Here is a 22,626-nt window from a genome sequence, read left to right as displayed (position 1 = left end):
CATTGTGTTGACATGAAGATGAGGACCAGTGTCGGGTTATTGAAGTTATTTTTATTTATATTAGACTCTCGAGTGTAAAAGGATGCCATTCAAAAGGAGCATTGATAACCATACAAACTCAATTCAAGGGTTAACGGGGTCAGAGAGGGAGGGATTCGATGAAATCTCACACCGGTACCATATATACACAAAAACTTCTTGGAGAGATCTCAGAAATCCAACGCTATACATAGTTATTATTGCTAGTTATGGTAGGGCTACTGCAGCACCAGTAGCAAGAATCATATTGCTATGTACCTGCTGTCATGGCATGGGATTTCTAGTTCTCCACCCTCAGCGATTGAGTGGCGGTTCTCCGTTCCGTCATTAAAACAGAGTCACGGCAGCCCTCAAGTTTTTTTGATTTTTTTTGTTTTTTTTTAAAGAGCAAAGATTCATGATTATTCAGATATTACAGACAGTGAGAGATATACAGAGTACCATAAGGTAATACGAGGAAAATACAGAATCGCCACCTATAAAAAGTAATTAAAAAAAAAAAAAATCATACCAAGTGAAGGAACTGCATAACCATTCACAGAAAAAAATGTGTCTTGTTGCTACGTGCCAGTGCTTTTCTACAACAATATTTATATAAAAACTCGAAAATAAAGTGGTGGTACAGACACATTTAAGAATATAAAACTACAACGTAGTAACGTCAATACCATTCTGACTTGGCTCACCACAGTTTACACAGTTTGGACAAAAGGGAGGGAGGAATTTAGGCCAAGCACACTTGGTTTAAAGCATAACCAAGCAGCAGAATCACTGTCGGTTGTATCTTTTGCTTTTAATAATAATAATACTAGTAATAATGATAATACTCAGTGGTACTGACGTTACGCACTTTGACACCTAGCATTCATTTTATTTAGATTAGTTTCTTTTTCATTTCATTAAAGTGTCCATTCATAAGAAAACTAAACATTTTTTTTCTATACATTTCCTAACAAAAAATAATAATAATCAACGTGAATACAGGTTCCTCGAATGGGCGGGGTTGGGGTGTGATTGACTTCCCCCGTAACCAGTCAGCATGCTGGGAGAGTACTGCGCTTCCAGAGAACAGGACGGGGTTCAACAGACGAGAGGTCAAGATGGTCCGAAGTTTCAGGGAGTGAAAGTAAAAGAGAAAAAAAAAAAGTTTGTTATTCATTCATGTGAACATTGGCTCATCCAAAGCAGAACACGGCACCTATTACGCTCATTTAAAGCATCACCGTTTTATTTTCAGCTCTTTTAGCCTTTAGGCAGCTGATTTTGTCCTCTGGTATATATACGTGTGGCAGATTGGCTGGCCCTCAAACTGATGGTCTAAAGTAAATGTTGCTGTTTTACTTCATTCTTTCCTCAGAAGCAAACTAGACTATAAATCCAAATATGTTCTTTTTTATTTAGCAAAATCTTGACTGGCATTGTTCCCGGTGCATTTTACAGCATTTCTCAGAAGTTGAAGTCTGCCGAAACATCAAAGAATTGCTCAAGCTGTCATTATGAAAGTGAAAGCTTGCTCACTTGTTGAAATCGAGTCATACAGTCATGTACAAAGGAAAGCGTTCAAGTACCATGATAAACGTCAGTCAAGTAATAATAAAGCAGCTTGTAGAAGCACTTTTAACAGCTCTTTCTGCATGACTTTATTGTTCCCTCACATCATTATGGAGCCATTTTGCCCCACTCTTCTCCACATAATTTCAGTCAGGCCTAGGTCTGGATTTTGACCATGCACCACCCAGATTCTTTCGTTTTTTTCTGTTCATTCAGATGTGCTGCTGTGCTTGGGATCATTGTCCTGTTGCATGACAGAATTTGGGCCAAGCTTTAGCTGCCTGACAGATGGCCTCACATTTGACTCTGGAGTACATTGTTACACAGAGTTCAATGGTTGACTCTGTGTTTGGAAGGTGTCCAGGTCCTGTAGCTGCAAAATAAGCCCGTATCATGCCACCTGGACTTTCAACCCTATCTTACAGCTTTTGCCAGGAAGATGGAGTCTGATTTGAATTTTCAAAGAATTACTTTTGCTGTCATAAAATTGAAAGTCTGTTCACCTGTTAGAGCAAGGTTATATGATGGTAGAGATTGCAAGTCTGTACTCTGTGCGCTCTATAACTTAAGCTGAAACCTTGTTAAAACATTGTAAAACTGCTGAGCATGACTAACTTGTCGTGATCAAGGTCACTTAGTAGATTTTTGTGGCACCTTGATCTGCATCTCCTGGTCTTCCTTGACAGATAAAGGTGTTCAGGAGGTCACATATGAGGGGGAGACGCTATTAAAGTCATGCAGTGTCTCTGACAGTATCATAACCTGAAACTTTCCTATGTGCTTTAAAATAACCAGAAAAAACTTGTAAATTGGTTTTAGTTCATTTCCTTTCCCAGTGTTGATAGTTTTTGTTGTCAAAATGGACAAATGTTCTTCCTGATATGCTTTGCACTTTTTAAAGGTTTTAAACTGTTGAAGTAAAAGTGAATCACGTTAGTCCGTTTGCTACTCGTTATCAAAGCGAGCGTGAGCACTAACAGCAATGAAAAAAATGGCACAGAGTGCGATGGTGTCACAGGTACAGAGGAACTCACAGAGGGGGGTGGGGACTGCCTGTCAGTCAAGGGTAGGCTCTCATAGCCAGGGTTGCCATTGGAGGAAACGTTTGGAGTCCTGTATAGAGATAGAAAGAGACAAGGACAGAAGAGAGCGGGAGAAGACGAATAGAGGATAAAGAAGAGAGGGAAAGAAGGGGTGAGACACATTGAGACAGACAGAAGGGGGGTGGGGAGAGGACCGCAGGATGACGAGACCCACGGACAGGTAAAAGGAAAAAAGGAGAAAGAACGATTAGAGAAATAGTGCAGACAACACAGCACTCAGCAGAGCTATTAGTACTACTGGCACTCAGGCAGGACACTGTGAGCACCAGCAGCAGCTGTACAGTCCACTCCTGATGACTGGTGCACAACAGGATTTGCACAATAATCTGCAATTACAGGCATTTAGGACTGGGTATGAATCGCCAGCTGCATTTCAGCCGTTATGTTGCTTTGCTAATGAATTTGTTTATCTGCACGATAAAACCCAGAAAGCTTTTAAAGCAGTCCTGAGCTTCCATTTAAGAGGAGTGGACTGTATTTAGCTGAGTTTCTGAGTTTCTATGTATCTTTGTATTTGTGCGTTAATATCACATATGGAGTCAAGACGATCCACTGCATTAGGATAGTAAGTAAAATTAGTAGCACTAACTATACTTTGATTTTTGCATAAAGGAGTAAAGGGAGGGGGGTCAAAACAAAGTAAGATGAGAAAATTGAAGATATGCAGAGGACTAAAACAGCCAAAAACAAATATAAATAAGGAAGTAAATATATGAGTATAATAATAAAAAAAAAAGAAAAAGAAATGTAGACACCGATTAATTTACAAAATGCGACACAAATTGATGTTCATATTTCTATTATGTACTTTTCATTTATTTAACCAATTTAAAAAAACATGAATTTCTCTTGCATTTATACATTTGTTCATGCCTACATTTCTCTTAAATATTCCTTTTGTATAATCATTGATTTTCCGAGTAGTTTATTTACTTCTTTATGCTTATTTTATTTTGGCTGCTTTGGTCCTCCATATAGAGAGAACTAATCGGGAAGCAGGAGGAATTATGAAGAAAAAAAAGGAGCAGGACAGAGAGAGAGAGATAATAATCTGAGGGGTTTGGACACCACAATGAGGTGAGAGATGAGAGTGATGCAGGAGGGTGTGTGTGGGAGGGGTTACCTATAGTCAACCTGAGCCTCACACCGCCGGAGTTTTTACGAGCGCATCCTCGTCAATGACACCCTGCCCCCCACCCAACACAGCAGCAGCGCACTGCTGTTTAGGAGACAGGACGCCATTTGAGACGAGATCTGTGAAATGACCGAGTGGCCTACGTCGTCTGTCCCGAAACACTCGACAGACGAATAGACAGACACACAGACAGACAGACCTCTGGAGTTGTGTCTGTTTCTCTGCCTACGCTGTAGTCCATAATGACCTGTCTGTGTGTCTGTCTGCAATGCATGTGCTTAACCTGACAGCTCTGTGGATTCAGCCTAATCCTGTGTGTGCATGTGTGTAAGGCAGGAGAGTTTGAACCTGGCTGACTGTCCTGCACTCATCAGTATAGCTATAACTGTGCTGTAATAATGTTCTGAAGGATTTCACACTTCAGCAAAAAGACTATGTGTCTGCACAAAAACAAAAACAGTGCTCCGCCAGTCTCTGAATTTACTCTTTTGTTTTATATTTTCTTGGACTTTTACAGTCTGGGGCTCGGGGGGAGACACCAGTGTAAAAAGCTTTTCATGGATCCAGATGTTGAAACAGAAACATCTGTTTCAGCAACTTCCTCCTCTTGTATTTAAAAAATAATAATTTTAGGGTGTGTGTGTGTGCGCGTGTGCGTTCTCTCTGTCTGTCTGTCTGTGTGTCTGTGTGTCTGTGTTACTCACGGGAGGGGCGGCGCGCTAGAAAAGGGGGGTGTCCACCCTGCCCCTGGGTAATTATAGAAGGGGGCCATAGCCCCTCGCTGAGACCCCGAGGACGTCTGTCTACGTGCCTGATGGGAAGTGAAGGGGTCCTCACTCTCGCTGTCTGAGTCTTCGTACTCCTCTGATTCACTGTCGGCGACCATGAAAGAGAGAAAAAGAGCAAAAATATGACGATACCAAGCTACTGGATTCTGTTTTGAATTTAAAAAGACATCTAATTCTCTCATCTTGCGATCCTGAAGAACTTTAGAAGCATTTATGTCTTCTAGGCTGGACTACTGTGATTCGTTATTAGCAGGATGTCCTACAAACTCCCTGAAAAGCCTTTAGTTGATCCAAAAATGCTGCAGCGACAGTACTGACAGGGACTAGAAAGAGAGAGCATATTTCTCCCATATTGGCTTCTCCTCATTGACTCTCTGTTAAATCTAGAAAGGAATTTAAAATATTTCTCTCACATACAAGATCTTGAATAATCAGGCCCCATCTCATCTTAAAGACTTCATAGTACCGTGTCACTCTATTAGAGCACTTCGCTCTCAGCATGCAGGTTTACTTGTGGTTCCTGGAGTATTTAAAAGTTCAATGGGAGGCAGAGCCTTCAGCTTTCAGACCCCTGTTCTGTGGAACCAGCTCTCAGTTGGGATTCAGGAGACAGACCCTGTCTACTTTTATGGTTCTTAAAAGGGAGTTTTTCCTTCCCACTGTCGCCAAGTCCTTTCTAGCAGGGGGTTGTGTGACTGCTGGGGTTTTCTCTGTATCATTGTTCTTTACCTTACATTATAAAGCACCTCGAGGCAACTGATGCTGTGATTCGGTGCTATATAAATAAAACTGAACTGAATGGAATTGTAATAGGTAATGCTCCAAATGGATTTCATGTATTCAGAGAAAACCAGCTACCACTTCCACCATCCACCCACCCCTGCTCCTGTAGGCTTGCTAAGCACAAAAATACTAAACTGAACCTATCTGCACAAAAGTAAATAAATAAAAATCAGGTTTTATTTAGCAGGAGAATAAACTGCAAGATGTTTCATGCTTCAAATATTAAACAGCAATATCTGCTACAGAGAAACACTTCTAGAGGAAATGCATTACTAGGCAAAATAGGCAAAACTGAATGACAACACTGTGAATCAGACAAATGTAAATAACTTCTACTAAAGACCAGTTCTTAAAGACATAACAACAATGTCCTACTTTTACTTGTGCTTTCAGTGTCAGTATTTATACCCCACATTTCTATTGTGTTACACTGGAGACGTGCACTTTACTGATTTTTTTTCTCACCTGGGGAAGCTCCTCCAGGCACCAGGTAGAGAGCAGAGGATGGCAGTGAAGGCCAGAGCAGAGAGAAAAGAGTAAAGGGAGAGGTAGAGCAATCCCTCCATCCCATCATAGCACAGGCCTTTCAGTGAGTCAATGTAGTCCTAAAATAAAATGGCAGAAAAATACAGAAATGAATAAATGAGAACAGAGCAGCACAGTAGCGAGCAGTGCCGAGTTCTTCTGATCACCTTATTCAGACCCCGGCAGTTCAGTAGTGCCACCAGCTGATGAAAGTTGCCCTCTGTTGAGTTGAGTATCTGTTGAACATCCCTGAGTGATTTCTGCAACGACATAGAAATTCCAGAATGTGAGAAAACCACCGAGGAGGCGGTCCACGTGCAGAAAATGTAGTATTTCATAAAAGTAAGTAGTGCACATACCTCAGCTTTGGGGAACTGTGTGAGAGCATTTCTGTCCAGACTGGAGAGATGTGTGTGAATGTTTGAGAGTGCCCTCTGTGACTGGGTCAGCAGCTAAAGCCAACAAGTCAATATAGTCAGTGGAAATCAGAGGTTTTATTTGGCATTGTTTCTCAAACATAACATTAATGTGCTGAGAGTGTAGCTACTTGTCGAGGGACTAAATAATTTAAGGACAGGACACGTAGCAACAGCTGTGCATCCTGTCCTCAGTTTTATTTTTCCCCTCCAACTGCCCTTCAGAAACTTTGACATACTATCTGCTCACTCCCTTTGAATCACTCTGGGTAAGAGAATCAGCAAATGCCTGCAAATGTAATACGCTGACTGGCAGAGGTGGCATTACCTGCTGGAATGGACTGTTCATGCGCCTGTTGCAGGTCAGGTAATAATCCAACACGTCTGGGTGGCCAACAAAACAGCAGTGTACAAAAGATCAATGCACAATAGGAAAAAATGCGGAAACAGTCATCTGTCATTATATTGGATTCTGCTAGCAAAAGCACATTTGGGGCAGGGGGTAAATCAAGTGCATGGCAGGCATGGAAAACAACTAGATTTTCCAGAAAGTGTTGCTCAGAGAGGGAATCTGTACCTGAGCTGGTCCCACTGTTGAAGTGGGTGGAGTTAAGGACAAACGCGTTTGGATCTGAGCAGAAGTCACTGAGAGCCTGGCGAGAGTGACGGGGAGAGTGAGAGAGGATGACAGGGAGGATAGCGAGAGTGAGGAAGAGGTGAGGTGGAAGAGAAATGATCAGATAGGAAAACATTTGTAGACACAGTGACCAACTGACATACTTGTCTCTACAGATAACTGACAGCATTGGACAACACAGCAGCAAATATCGACACCCCCCTCCTCCCACGCGCTCCTCTTCTGCTGTTAGATCACTCTTTCATTTAGCTTCTTTTTTAATATCATCTGTGTTTTTGAGGTTGGCGCACTTCGGTTCAGAGAGTGTACTCCCACAAACTCTCTCAGCCTGAGATCGCCCGACCAGAAGAGGGTGCAAGAGCCACACAGGGAGTCTGCTGACGGAATGAGAAAGCGACGATGTTGGCCAGAATAAGGTTGAGAGGCCCACAGCTGGCCTATTGTTTCCCTGTCAGTGACCAGGGACAGAGCAGCCCTGTGTGGACCCACAGGCCTTGGGACATCTCCCGGCAGCCCCACATGACACTGAGACTCTTAAACTGAGCAGCCATGCAGAAAAACACCCACCCTTTACTCTTTTTTCACACGCACACCAACAAAGTCTCCTCTTCAAAGAGAATGGGCGCTTTTAAAAGAGAAATAGTTCATATGGACAGCCCTCTGTTTTGGACATAAAAATGCTCTTTATGCTCTTTGTTGCTGGTAAATGTCACCATCTAAAACTGTGGCTCGACTGCTGATGATAACAAATGGCACATTGATGCATTTTCTATACAAGTGGAAAGTAGACCTTCAGGCAAACACTGTCCATTTAAAACTTTATTTTACAGTACAAATTTTTTTGTATGCTCACTGTAAAGACTTGTGGAGCCAAATGCCTTCGCAAGTTGACGGTTTCCCCACTCTCTGTCTCTCTCTATCACTTACTTCGGCTTGCTCTCGCTCTAAAAGTGATCTCAAGATGCACTCTCCTGCTCCTCCTCTCCCCTCCTCACTCTTGTTGAAAGCACTTCTCTATCTTTACTTCTTGAAGCCAACAACCCACACACTTGCAAACACACTTGCATGTAAAACACGCACTTTGCTGCATAAACACACTTTGTTCGCAAACGCACTTGTGCACACGCACATTGAATCTTTAATCTCTGCCCCATTTTCCTGCCTCCTTGGTCCTCTGCAATGACTGCAGCGTTCCCTAGGAGGCAGGTCTTTTCACAGTTTAGCACAATAGGCACAGAATTCACACATAAGCACATATATGCACATTACTTTGGCTTGCCATCAGGGGTCGGCCTCCTAAAGCTCTCTTCTCTCCGCTATAGCCAGCCTGTATCGCAGTTTTACTGAGTCTACTCACCACCACAGTGGCTGTCTCCAAACCCAGGGAGCCCCAGCTTAGGAAGAGGGCCAGCCAAGCCAGCACTGTCATCCTGTGGATGGGGGGGGGGACAGAAACTCTTCAACCAAGAGGACACCCATTGCCATCAATCCAGTTTTTGTGTGGTATGTGTCTAAAGATACAAATGTGTGTGTACTCACAGGATGAGCAGCCAACGGGCTTGTTTGGCGAGTCCCAGCAGGATGAACAGACAAACTATGAGGTCAAGGAGCAGCAGCAACACATAAGACAGCCACCTACAACACACACACATATTACTGTGTGTTAATTACAATATCAATCCTTGCTTAACAGCAACTTGACCAAAATTTTACTTAAAGTCCAATCAACATTTTTCTAATATGGGATATCCATCTATCCATCCACCCATATCTACCCATTTATACATTCATGTACCTACATCTGTCTATTTATATATCAATCTATCATCTTTCCATCCATCCATCCATAGATTCACACCCTACCTATCTACCCATGATCCACCCATCTATTTTCTATCCATCTATATACCTTTCTACATGTCTGTACATATCCATCACCATTTATCATCAATCCATACTTGCATACAAGCTACTTAATAGAAAACATCACATCTTACTATCATAGCACAACTGCTATGTTGTGCCCATTAATCCCACAGTTTCTGAAAGCAAATTTCTGTTTTCTTAGGTTTTTTTTTTAGTAGCAATTGCAATGTTTTTATGGATTTTGAATCCTCTGGCCATGATGAGTTTGCCTCAACAATGGGGGGATAAATGCGGCAGCAGTGTTTACAATAGTGTTTACAACTAGAAAAAACCATGTGGAAATGTTTTTTTATCTTCCTGGTAAAGTAATTATGCTTTATGAACTTGTTTACTTGCGATGGAGCTAGTTGCATTTAATATCTAGTTTTTAATTTAAAAGTCCTGGTTTTACTGGGGACATGAATTATAAGTTGATCAAGAAATAAATAAAAGTGATTTTCACTTTTATTTGACCAATTTTTGAGGGCGAAAGAAAAATGCTCTTTGAAAAATAAAATATAATAATTTAACCAATGTATGTGTCTTTTCCCCAAATCACCAACGGGCAGATCTGATCACATTTTGATTCTTCCGCCTGATCTTGGATAAACATTCAGTCACCAGCAATTGTTCCCAGAATCAAAACTGCTGCCTGTGTAAAATGAGTCAGGAGGAGCTTGAACTTTCCTTCCCCTCTCCCTGCAACAAGGGAACAATCTGCTTTGTTTATGAGGACATTATTATTACTTGACTGACGTTATTTATCTAAGCTAGGATATACTTGTTAGCTTTTATTTATCAACTGAAATGTTTCCAATATGGAATATAAAAGCAGCCCGTCAACATAACATAACTGGGGGGGAAATGGCATTACATCAACAAGCACATCTTAATAAACATGCAACATTTATGAGGGGCTGGGGCAGGACGTCTGGCAGCCTCTCACAGCATCGTAGGAATAAGAGTGTGGCTGTGTTTGCAGACAGCTTGTACATGTGGAAGTTTGTAAGGCAAAGAGGTTTTTGCAGAAATACATAAACACCTTCCGACCCTGACAAGGTAACCTGAAAGGTAGCTGTTAATTTCTATTTTTAAAGCACTGGGTATAAATCTCATGGGCTTTTCTAACTGTAACAAATAATTCTCTCATAAACAAGTAAAAAAAAACCAAAAGCTCACATTGTCACATTATCTCAGGCTGTAAAAGCACTAGTTTGGTATTTGAACTGGTGTAAGAACTGCTTCTTTTCACCCCGTGAAAATGCTGCATGAATAATAGATCAGTCATTCAAACTGATAATATAAATTAATAATACAGTTTATCCTGAACTGTCCAGCCTTACCTGTAGTCCTCATTGACCATCAGTGTGTTGGCCGCCCAGCCAGGTGAGAAGGGGCTGGCCATTAAGCCGCTGTTAGGCACCACTGTAGGCGCCACAGAGGGCGGTACCGGGGTCAGAGGCGTGATGGACGCCCCGCTGATACCGCTGTCATTCCCCAGCCCAGTGTCAATGCTGGACCGAGCCAGGGAGATGGAGGAGAGGAGGTTGATGACGTTCTCAGATAACCTCCGGCAGTTCCGCGTCGAAACCAGGAAGGGTTTGCTGCCAGTAAATAACTCCTCCATCGAGGCCAGTGGTCCAGAGATAGACAGCTGAAGTCCAGTAATTGTGTCTGAAATCTTGAGGGAGGAAGGAGGAATGTGAGGGGAGTAAAGTAGGACTGAAACCACAAAGTGAGCTTGATGATGCTCATAGGGTCATAAAATCCTGGTGTAGGAAACAGAGAGCTAAAGATGTTGGACATCCTCGGCGCCTCAGAATGGCTCTCATAGTCTATAATGCAAATTTACACTTATCAAACTTCTGAATACTTCACTACTTCTCATATGTGTTTGCTATCTTTATGTCTCTGTCTCCATATTTTAAGGTCTTTTCGGGACGGTTGTGGTTTTCATCCCGTTAGCAGTGATACGCTGCAGAAGTTGGAGTTTAATTTGGAGACCGTGCTGCTCTTTCATCATCCTTATCCTTACCTAATGTTTTTGGGACGTCATCTTGCTGTAGGGTGAACTGATGCCCCAGCCTTACTTTACAAAAGCACTACTTCCTGCAGTACAGTACTGCCCTAATAAAGAATGAAACATCACATCAACATAGTTTATCCCTAAAAGTCTTTGTGCAAAGGTTGAGGCAACTGTAGGAATAGTTTGCATTATGTTTCTAGTGGTGGAGGAAAGCTGTCATGTAAAACGATTAGTGATTCGCAAAAAAGAGTTTTTAAAGTTACTGCAGAAATTTGATTTTTTTTTTTTATTAATTATTGAATCAATTACTTTGTATTCTCTAACATCCCCACTTTGGTCTCATCCAAAGGACATTGTTCCACGAGTCTTGTGGTTTGTTGAGATTCAACTTTGCAAACCTAACCTCATGAAAAGACTTTCTACTGCAACCCTCCAAACAAGCCACACCTGTGCAGTCTTTTTCTAATTGTACTACCACCAACTTCAACATTTAACATGCTATCTGATGCCTGTAGAGTCTGAGATATAGCTCTTTGGGGGTGTTGTAGTTTCTCTGATCATGCAGTGATTCTGAGCCTGGAGGTAATTTGGGAAACAAACCTGAATTCATAAACAAACCTGAATTCTCCAATTTGAGGAAAACTCAGTTTTATTTTTTAACCAAAATCAACAGATTTTGTAAGCCTTGAAACTTCGCTTCACTTTTGCAAAACGTTTTAATTTTGAGGTTCAATTCAGGGTTTCTTTTTTTCAGTAGTAAAATATGGCCAAATATTATTCCACTGATCATATCAATCATCACTAGAAACACTGCTTATAAAGAATAATTCGTTGAAGGTTAGGAGTAGATTGAATAAAGTATCTTTCTCTTAACTTTTTTCACTACTTCTCTAAACAATTTCAAGTGTGTAATTATTAGAAGTGTGGTCGATTGTCTCATTTTTTGTACCACATATTGTATGTATATTTTTTCCATATCCTCCTACAGTTTCTCAGGTGTTAGTTTAAGAGCTGATGTAACTCTTCATGTATATTCTTTGCATCATGCAGTGGTATTTCTCATGCAATGCAGCAAATCTGCTTTACAGAGAGTAATCTGTTCTCTCATGTAAACATAAATCTGCACTCTCACACCACGTTATTGCACTGTGCACTACACTATTCATTTAAATGGATTGCTTTTTTTTAATGTAATAGTTTATTTAAGTATTTAACTCCTTGTTTCAATTGACCTTATTTTTTCAGCTTTGTTGAGTTTCTTTCTTTTATGCAGTTAGCCATGCTGTGTTGTATTGAACTATAAAATGCAATTTAATGTACTTATTAAAGTAATTTTGTTATAGGCTTTCAATTGAGCCAACATTTACAATGAATAGAGTATATCTTCTCTAATTCATGTGTAATATGCACAGATTTGCTGGCCTGTGCCATTTAGTAGTTTGACACATAAACCACTGTCTGACCACAGAGATCAATGAAGCAGAAGTTTGTATCTGATTTTCTTTCCCTCTCTGCAGACCTGATGAACAAATTCAGCCCATCTGTCTTCCTCTCTCTCACACTCTGTCTCTCTCTCTCACACACACACACAGTCATACAGGGTAGATACTTTGCATGACATTTTACTTGCAGAGAGCACCACTCACCAGCAAATCGATGGAAGCTAGCGTATAATTGGCTGTGAGAAGAGACGAGGTCAACTGATACATCCCATCATTAGCCTCACTGTTGCCATAGAAACCGATGCCTATGGCAACACTGCGTGAGAGGGGGGGGGGGGGGGGGGAACATGAAAACATTGTGGGAGGGTGACAGGGAGAGAGAAAGAGGGGGACAGGAGAACAGATAGCAGAGGCATAAATGTAATGTTTAATTCAGCGTGGATGTACATTTTAAATGAATGTGACAGGAGGAGATAGAGCTGGTGAGGATGTCATATGTGCGCTCTGGGTGAGCATACCATCAGTGGTGAGCAGGGGATGGAATAAACAGTTGATGGGAGAAAAAAGATGACTCACAGCATCGGCAAGGAAAATATTCAAAATGTAAAACATAGCGACGTGTTTACACATTTCTCTGTTATTCAAATATTCAGATTAAGGCCCAGGCCAGATGTTCATCAAATCCCCTCAAACCCAAGAGGAATGGTATGACCCAATCTCCCACAAAGTATGTGACCCAGATTAGAAAGCGGAGGGGGGGGGGAAGAAGGAATGTGCGCCTGTGTCTGTGTGTGCTTTGCATTTCAAACTGTCAAACCTAAATGCTGTCTAATGCAGCTGCATTTTAAAAATGACACACGCTTGTTTCATACTGGAGGCTAAAGGTTACCATCTGGAGAAAACAGGAGGACAATAAATATTTGTTAACAGTAAACCGCAGCACAATTTCTTCATTCAGTCCAGCACAGAGAGCCTTATTGAGCATCAGAGGAGACGATGACTATGACATCACATTATGCTCCATAAGGGGGAGACACGAACCAACTCAAACACCTACAGTCTGCATGTGCTGAAATCATTAAAGCAGCCGAAATCAAATCGGCAGCACATTATTTCCTGTGATGTAGTCTCAGTGTATATAACTAGGCAGGCAATGGACTGGAATATAATAACAAGTGCTGCTGAAGCTTTAAATGGCACTATAATTTTCTTATGCAGCTGGGATGGAGCTTCAGACTTAAAATGTCTGATGGGGAGCAGAGCTTACTCTGAGTGACTCACACTTCCGTTAAACTGCAGTGCTTTGGACAGATGTCAGGCAGCAATTTTGTGCAATATACAGTGAACACAATGTACTGACTTGATGACTGCATGGTCACCGGAGCTGCAGGGAACACCGGTGGGTAAATGACTGCTGTACCGTAGGTGGGAGAGCTGAGATCATCCACAAACACACTTTAATGCCAAAACACACACAGCTAACAGTGCAATTGTTGCCCTGTGGTTGGGAAACAGCAACGTCACATGACTGTCAGCTGCTGTCTGGGCCAGTCTTTATTATAAACACATCAGTGACTGAGTGAGAGACGGAAAGAACACATGACGATGGAGATGATGGAGGTGACAGCTTGTGATTCACAGCTTCACTGCTGTTGGAAAGCAAAGTACATTTAATACAATAAGTTTAATTCCACGGGGAGCTTCATTGCAGTTTTCTAGTTTATTTTATCATATTTAAGGCAATTTGATATACTGCATAGAAGTGGATGTTTTCCCTACAAATTGAGGCCAATGCACAAGCACTATAAATCTGCATTGTTTCTGATGGCCTGCAGGAGGCGATCTACGTGGCAGCAGCCCAATATTATTTAAGACTGTGAGAATATTACCCTAATTCTAAATTAATTTAACACCTCAGGAACTTTCCTGACAACTTTATGGTCTCAATAGATATTTTCAAGTCTTCTTTAATAGAGCATGATTACAAATTATGGTCAAATTCACAGTTAAATAGGCAATGAATCAGAGAGTGGTTTACTGTTGGAGTGGCTGATAGGATATCCTAGCGTGTGTTTATAATTAAATAGCTGTGAAATTGTTTTTTGCATTCTTTAGTCTTAAAAAGCTTTGGGTTCATGATGGTTAAAACATTATGGTTTAAAAACCAAAAGAAATATTACAGATTAATTCTGGTTTGACCCAAGTGTGCTGATCTATATACTATCAACACAGATTTAACTTCAAGTATAATTTCCATCCTGCTGTATTTTTAGATGGTTGAAAAACATGTTTTAGACTCCATAAACGTATCGATGAAACGTACAAAGCAGTTATGTGTTTTTATCTCCAATTATAATTAAAAAGTAGAGTTAACTGTTGTGAATTATTTCTCTCTAAAATGTAGTTAATGAAAAATTATGATGCATCAAAAATGAATGAATGACTATGTAGGTATGCAACTTGGCTCTGTGCAATTATTTGATGTAAATTAAATATTGGATGGATGGATGGATGGATGGATGGATGGATGGATGGATGGATGGATGGATGGATGGATGGATGGATGGGTATAGATGAAAGAAGAGGGATAGGCAGACAGGTGCATGGATGATGACTAACCCATATCAATAAAGATGTGGTTTGATATCCATTAAAATAGTTTCTGGGTTTTTCAAAGGTAGCTGCAAAGGCAGAGACCACCCTCACTCTGACAGAAACTGTTTAGTTCGAAAAGAGCTTCAAGGGTTACTCTGAAGCATTCAGGAGGTAAAGAGCTAAAGGGAAGGTGCCCTGAGATAAAATTACTTTTTCAATGAGAGGATGAACTGGAGGGCTGCACCAAGGCCCAGTTTTTGATAGATATTGGTTTGAGCTGTGACTGATGCAAACTGACTCTAGAGGAGTCTATAGATAAAAAATAATGAGCCAGAAATGAGTGTGATTGGTTCGGTTTGAGAAAAACATCTGAATACTTCTTCAACTACTGCCAAAAGGCGTCGTGTGTACATTTGCCAGGAAGTACAGTAACGTCTAAAAACTCTTTCTCACCAGCAGAGCGTGACAGCCGCCACCGCCACCCACGTGACACAGCAGATTCCCCGCCCCTTCTTCCCACTGTAACCGTGACCCGTGCTGCCATCCTCATCCTCCTCCTCTTCTTCTGATCCTTCGTTCCGGTCACCACGGTGACAGCAGCAGTAGTGTATGAGGAAGGAGAGAACCACCAATAGGGAGATAACAAGAGCGATGGCTGATAAACTGGACAAAACCAGCAAAGTCTGAAAAAAGGAAGAGGAGGGGGAAAATATCAGAGGATGAGTCAGTGAATATAAAAAAAAGAAAAGAAAAATGGCACTTTGATTCCATTTTTACAAGAATACTGACTAATCCTGTTAAATTTCAGTGCTTGTCAGATTGTCCTGCCTCCACTAACAGCAGGAGATGGTTATAAAAAAGGTGTGAGGATATAAATCAAGGATACAGACACATATAATGCATACCCCACAGGATTAATGCAACTTGTTTCAAAGATTTTTACCCCTGAATGCCCATCAGTCTGTGCACCCTGCTGGATTCTAATGTCACTGAGCCATTTCAGCCTTTTGCTTTTCATCAGGCTTCACGTCATGAAATCAACACAGCTGAAGCCACATATCAGCCACATATCTACAGTATTATCCTCCATCCATCTGCCCCATTCCTCCACCTTCCCTCCATTCTCACCTCATGTCCTCTGAAGCCCGTCCCCTTCGCTCCACTCCCCCAATCCCTCTTTCCCCACGTTCTCACTCGTTCCCACTCTCTTTCTCTCCCCCCTCTCTTTCTTTCTATCCACACCACTGAATCTCTATTAATAATCTGTGACCTACTTAAATACATTCACTGCCAGTCTCTCTCGTTCCCACTCTCACTCACTCACTTTGCCTTCCCTCTCTCTGTCTCTCTCGCTCTCTCTCTCTGCCCGGCTTTCTATTCGGAAAACCTCCTTGCATTACTCATTCCCTCTCTCTGAGCACTTTCAGTTTCTTTTGTCTTTCTGTTCTGCAGGATAATTTGAGTCCCCCCCCTCCACCTCCTCTTTGTACCGCAGAGAAGTCACAAACACTGTGAGACATGGCTAGCTGGAGCGCTTGCATGAGCGCTTGCTGGAAGAGAGGGATGAACCTTGCATTTTACAGCACAAACAGGACCATGAGCACAATAGCAGCTGTGGAAACCTTCCAGCGGGTTCCCGCCATGTTGAATATCTTGCACTACCTGATACCAAATTGCATAAAATAGCTCCAATCGGTATGGTTCAAAAGGAGGATTAAAGCATCAAAAATCAAGGTATAGAAATGAGGAATGACAAGATCTGACATACTGCACCAATAATTATGCTTTTAAAGGCCTGTAAATGCCATTATCATATTGCTACAGGTTGCTCTGACATGTAGAAATTTGTGGAACAATTTATAGCCCAATGTGCCACAAGTTGTAGTAAAATATCAATTGTATCTGCAACTGCAAATTGAGTAACAGGGCTGTAATTATTATGCGATCTGGCACCTCAGGCTGGACAGCCACAGCACAGCATGTGGTTACAGTGTGGCACGAGTGGCAGGTGTCGGTTACCTGCTGGTACTCCCAGCTGACAGGGACAAAGACGTTGTCCCTCATCTGCATGGAGAAGTCCAGCCGGGGCAGGGCGTGACATATTCTCACCCACAGCGAAGGGTTATAGCTGGGTACCGTAGTCATGGTAGCCATTTTCTGCTGCCACCAGTCCCCTCCTCCACCCTATAGGAGGCAAGAAAGAGGGGTCAGAATAACCAGGATGTGAAGAATGGAAGAGAGGAAAGAGGTTCAGGAGGGATGAAGGTCTTCCTGAGCACAAGGTGAAGCTGAGAGGAAAGAGAGGTTACTATTAATGTCTTCAAGCATCATTTGCAGGTGATAACTAGACTTCATGACAAACAATTGCCTGAGATGAGTAGAAAACTCGATCAGTCCAAAGCAGCTGTGATTCCAAGCTGTGACACAATCAGTCTCAGCATCCGAGATATTCTACTTTTTTTAAAGAAACGTATGTTTCTGGTGTTGCTTTTGCTTAAGGTGCCTCATCGTTTGTGTTGCTCTTAATTACCTCCTAACCATTGCTCTTATTGGTTTTTAATTGTTGCAGTTTTATTACACTTTTATAATTTTGTTGATTAGTTTTTAAGCTTTGCTAAAGATTTTTAAAATGTTACTATTTTGTTGGCAACTTTCCCTTTTTTACCTTTTATCTTTAAGTTTAAAACATTGTTTTGTTAGTTTCACTGGTCTATTGATCAAATTAAATGTTAAATAATTCCATTAATACATGATCAGGAGATCTTTCTGTGTTTTATAACATCTTAAACTGGTGGGATTAAATAAATGTGTACTTCCTCCCACTAGTTTTTTTGATCTGTAACAGTTGAAGCAATATTGAAATGCATTAGCTTTAATATGTATAGCATTTTTTCTCTTCTTTTCTTTGCTAAATAAACTTTGAATATTGTTTACATGATCGAAATAAATTAAGAAAAAAAAAAACTTAAAATATGTGGAGTTTTGTGACAAAAATATTTAGAGATGAAATCAAATTTTCTTAATTTTTTTGCCTAGTTGCAAAGAAAGAGATCTTTCATAGGGCCAACTGGCAGTTGTTTGGTTAGCCACAGACCACATGGGCATAAATTCGGTCAGCGCTGACTCCCTGGTTCAATATCTGGCAGACTAGACTTTCATGCATACTGACTCTCTTTCCTCACATTTATTTTGTCTCTCTCCACTTGTAATATTGAATAAAGTATAAAATACGATCAAAAAGCAAATACAATTAGATTTAAATGCACTGACTTAAAGAAATATAGATAACATTGTTATTTATGCCATTCCTTTCTCTAATATAATGAATAGTAGTATGTGACAAGCCTCTGCATGCAGGGAACGTATAGTTCGGGGTCTCTAAAGTGTGTTTTCTGGAGTACAAAGTAAAGAAAAACCGCAGACAAGGTACAGTGAAGGCTATGAAAGAGAAAAGGCTGCACAATTCTTGACCATCTCCCCCACTGTTCAGCGCATCTTACTAAAGCTGGTCAAGGGGAGGGGGTGAAAGTAGGGTAAATACAAAGGGCAAATCCGGTTAGCTAAAACACACACTGGAATACTCATTACAATAAAGGAGCAGAGATGGAACAGAGGGCAAGACAGAGTCTGGTAGGCTTCTGATACCGGCTGCCCAGATTAAGAGACCGTCAGAGCTTTACTGTTCGACAAAGGAGCATTTTTAGGCGGCAGGAGAGACAACCATTCACAACAACAGCACTGTCACTTAAATATAGAGGCTATACAGAGCAGCTCAATGCTGATATCACAGACCGATACAACTCTGCCTCTAATCACTATTCAATAACAAAAGAGACCCTGAACTGATGGCCTGTGTTGGATTTCTATGTTTTAAAGCCACTGTGATTTGTCCAGTAGCTTCAGCTAGCACAATGTTCTACTTAAGAGAGACTTTTTTCACTCTCCCTATTGAGTCACCCACACAGTGGCTCTGGTTCTTACAAGCCACTGCACATAACTGTACTAAATACTGTGCGTGATAAAAGTTTGGATTTTGCCACATGTCACATTCAAAGCCCGAACAGTTTGGCCATTCAGATTTTTGCGGCCCAGAACGAGTTAACGGCTCACCCACGGGGCAGACAGGGCTTCTCTAAGCCCATTACAATAAGCCTGTTCACCTTAATGGTTCCAGCAGCCCAACTGTCACAAATCAAATCACAGCCAACACTCCATTTCCCTTATTAAAACTGTGCTGAACATAATGGTTCACACACTGTGAGAACTACATCCATCCAACACAAATCAGCAGTGTAAACAGACTTCTGTAGTAAGTCATCCAGTATTACGTTTCCTACTGTACCATTTATCTTAAGTGTGTTTATTAGGTTATCTATATTGAAGCATGTCTATGAGATGCATTTATCAGACTGTGAGGGTAAAAGCTCTTTGAGATCCATAACAAGTAAAGGACTAATTCAACATCAAAGGAGAACCTGATGAGAAGTGGGTCAGCGTGGAAAAGCACTTCCTTTGACGAACAACAATGCAGTGAATGTCACTGTGAGGCCCATCAGTGGTAACAGAAGCAGAAAACCTCACATAAATGCCATTGCTGAATAGTTAATGGTAAAGAGATATGAGTCAATAGCCTGAGAGCGCAGCTATCTGGATCAATTCATGCACAAAATTAAGCCGGTCAGGGTGAGAGAAAGAGGAAATGCACAGTTATGATAGATGTCTGGTCAAAGTTCAGGTAGGATTCTGCTGCAACCCAAAAAGTAGAGGAACACCTAACGAGGCGCTGATGGAAGTTTAACGGGAAGGGGTGGGGGGTGGTTACAGTCCAGGAGGAGCTCCAGTTACTCAGCAGTTGTCATAGATAAAAACCCTCAAGTTGACATGATGTTTCCTGCCAGCTTGTTATTATGCCAGCTACCATTGCGTAACTGAAGGCAAATAAATGTGATTTTAGGCACAGTTGGTGGAGAGAAAAGATGAAAAAAGGAGAAGGAAAGAACACGAAAGACAATGAAAGAGATGGAGGAAAACCACAGATTCTCACCATGGCTCTGAGCTCTGAGAGATAACTAACTAACTAACTAAATAAATAAAAAGAAAACAAAGCAGGAGAACAAATGTGTTGTCTTCTGTCTGTGCAGAGCTCAGAAAACACAGATGATGTAGTCAGTTGGTTTATACAAGACTCCATGATGTCTGAATTTTTTTAAAAAAGGGCCATTTTGTGAGGCAGCTAATGGGAATAAGGCTGAAGCATCTTCTGTCAGCTGAATTTAGGATCATCTTTAGCACGAGGAAAATCATTCTGCACCTTTTCTTTTTTTTTATGAGGCTACATCTCTTTGAATCACAAGATATAAATAATGCTGTTGGCTTGCTGCTGGAACTATGCTCGTTTGCAGTCTGGGCTCATAAAACCTGTTATCGTTCACATAACAGCCTGTGCGTGGAGCTTCTTAAAACCAACCTTGATAACCAGAATTTATGAGACAACATTAAAAAAAAAAAACCTCTTGACACTTCATCAGCCAGAAGAAATTCAGTAACATCTCTGTATAGTTGAATCTCTCGCCCATGTAAAAGCCGAGGGACAGTCAAACCTCAAAATAAATTTCTACCTCACATCTATGTTCAAAATTAATGTTCAGCTGCAACAATGAACCTTCAAAGTCAGCTGACCGAAGGTAAGCGAGTGCAGCTCGTACTCAGAAAGTCAGTGCAAATCAAAGCTGTGATGTGTGCGAGGGGTCCAGCATGGCATGAAGTTGAGGGTGAGACAGTTTGTTCCCACTGATGACAGTAAATCATCCTGCAGATGGTGAAAATCATGAAAAAAGATAAGCTCCAAGTCATATGAAACTCCAATTAGGTGGAAAAAACATTGGATTTCCCTGAGAAACTGCAATAAAACTCATTACAGCATTTTCACATTACTCTGATAGGCAGCAGACCCATATTAAGTGTCATGGTTGGAAAAGATAAGCATGGATCTCCTTTGGCAACACAGTCTAATGGTGTCATGATCATCCATTAATCATATTTGCCAAGATAAGCGTGAGCCCAAATTGGGAAAACACTGTGATTTGGCGTAATGTACATTTTTAATTGGCCAATCTCTGCATGTACATCAGCAATTAAGCCAGTAATCGGCAAAGAGAGGGGTCAGTCTCTTACCTCTGTCGGTTGTGTTGGGAGGTTTCTCTCTCCTTCTGTCTCTTCTCTCTGCCGGCGTCCGTGAAATATTTAACCACTCAGAGAGGTATACTGCCAGCCATCACCGCCTGATGCTCTTGAGAAAACATCATCCTGAAAAAATGGCTTGGAGACATGCCAAAAATATGACAAAAAGCACAAAAATGAAGACGGCAATTCTGGTAGTTATTTAAATATTAAATGGCCGAGAAGTGTCTGGTCGTCTGATGACAGTAGAGAGGTGCTTGTGTTGATGGATGGGAGAGGATCTCTGAGTGAGCGCGAGTGAGTGAGAGTGGGAGAGAGTGAGATAGATGGAGAGAGGGAGAGAGAGAGAGAGAGAGAAAGGGGGATTAAGATTGAGGAGACACCCCTAAGGGACTCTTTATCGTTGCACTGTAGCCCTTCATAGCCTAACACCCGAGTGACTTCACAACACCGCAGTGACACGATATTACCCAAAGATAATTAATCTGTTAACGCGGATTAGCGGAGTCTAACCCCTCGCTGACTTCATAGCTGGGGCGCACTTCTAATGCCGACCACCACCAACATCAACCTGACCAATCTCTCTCCAGAGCACCAGACTGAACCCTGACCAGATTAACAAGAGAAAGAGTAAAAATGCAAAGCTGCCGGCCAACTGTGTGCACTAAACAAATCAGGAAAAAGAGATTTTTAGAAATCCACTCACACGCTGGATACACAATAGTGAACTCCTCTCTCAGTCTGATGAGGGCTAATGAGAGGAAGAGATGCACAGAAAAATGGGGGAAGAGAGGCACACTGAGAAGAAAACGGGGAGTGGGAGATGCAGAGAAAGGCAACATGAAATACTGAGTAGAAGAAAAAAAAAAAGTGGGTTCCCAGGGAGTGATGCTGAGAGAAAGAGGGAGGGAGCCAGAGATGGAGTGAACAATGAACAGAGAGGGGCAAAGCAGCATGCAATGGATTTGTAGGCAAAACCAGTTTTCAGCGGAGGCTGCAGGACAACATCAACAGTGATTCAGAGACTGGGAGGCAGCGGAGAATGTGCAACAACGTGACACAAGTGATGGGAGTGCACGGATGGAGATGTTCAGTTGGGTCGCGGGTGGGGGGGATTGGACTGAGAAAATGCAAATTGACGACATAATGTTGCAGCGAGAACGAGTTAAAAAAAAAAAAAAAAAAAAAAAAAGAGTACGGTGTTGTCTGCCACTGGAGTAAGGGGGGCAGAAGCAGGCGAGCAAAGAGGGAGGGGGCGGCGTTAGTTTTTCTGTGTCACTGAAAAAGAGTGGGGGAAGGGAGATAATGCAAGGGAGGGAGTGCAGACACGATTGAGAGCCAGAGAGCATACTCACTGACTCATATAGTCTATGTATAGTGTTTATGTATCTGGGAGGAAGTAGAAGGGGGAGCAGAAAGGGATGCATGTAAGATTTCAGCTCAGGGAGCGTTTCCACATCCTCGGCACCACAATGAAGGCATTTATAACGGCGCTGGCACA

At 41.6% G+C, this 22,626-nt stretch overlaps 1 protein-coding gene across 2 annotated transcripts; it reads right to left on the bottom strand.

Annotated features, from left to right (window-relative positions):
- Window positions 1-21: 21 nt before the first annotated feature.
- Window positions 22-22,511, bottom strand: ttyh1 (tweety family member 1). 2 transcript variants are annotated; one of them, XM_085423122.1, is made up of 15 exons: window positions 21,120-22,511; window positions 16,965-17,129; window positions 15,399-15,628; window positions 12,555-12,666; window positions 10,226-10,563; window positions 8,517-8,612; window positions 8,335-8,407; window positions 6,918-6,993; window positions 6,669-6,724; window positions 6,284-6,376; window positions 6,092-6,184; window positions 5,865-6,004; window positions 4,533-4,700; window positions 2,625-2,703; window positions 22-1,092 (listed from the first exon to the last, which is right to left on the bottom strand). In XM_085423122.1, exons 2-15 carry the CDS (start codon window positions 17,097-17,099, stop codon window positions 1,009-1,011), a joined length of 1,773 nt encoding a protein of 590 aa, XP_085279248.1. In that variant the 5' UTR covers window positions 17,100-17,129; window positions 21,120-22,511; the 3' UTR covers window positions 22-1,008. The 2 variants fall into 2 exon arrangements, with proteins under 2 accessions (XP_085279248.1, XP_085279249.1); XM_085423123.1 differs by having other exon boundaries at window positions 23-1,092; window positions 4,640-4,700.
- Window positions 22,512-22,626: the final 115 nt, after the last annotated feature.

The sequence above is a fragment of the Rhamphochromis longiceps genome, linkage group LG11 (assembly GCF_057381845.1).
Source record: "Rhamphochromis longiceps isolate RC_006_pf linkage group LG11, R_longiceps_female_GT1.1, whole genome shotgun sequence".
Classification (NCBI taxonomy): domain Eukaryota; kingdom Metazoa; phylum Chordata; class Actinopteri; order Cichliformes; family Cichlidae; genus Rhamphochromis; species Rhamphochromis longiceps.
This window is presented reverse-complemented; position numbering and strand designations above follow the sequence as displayed.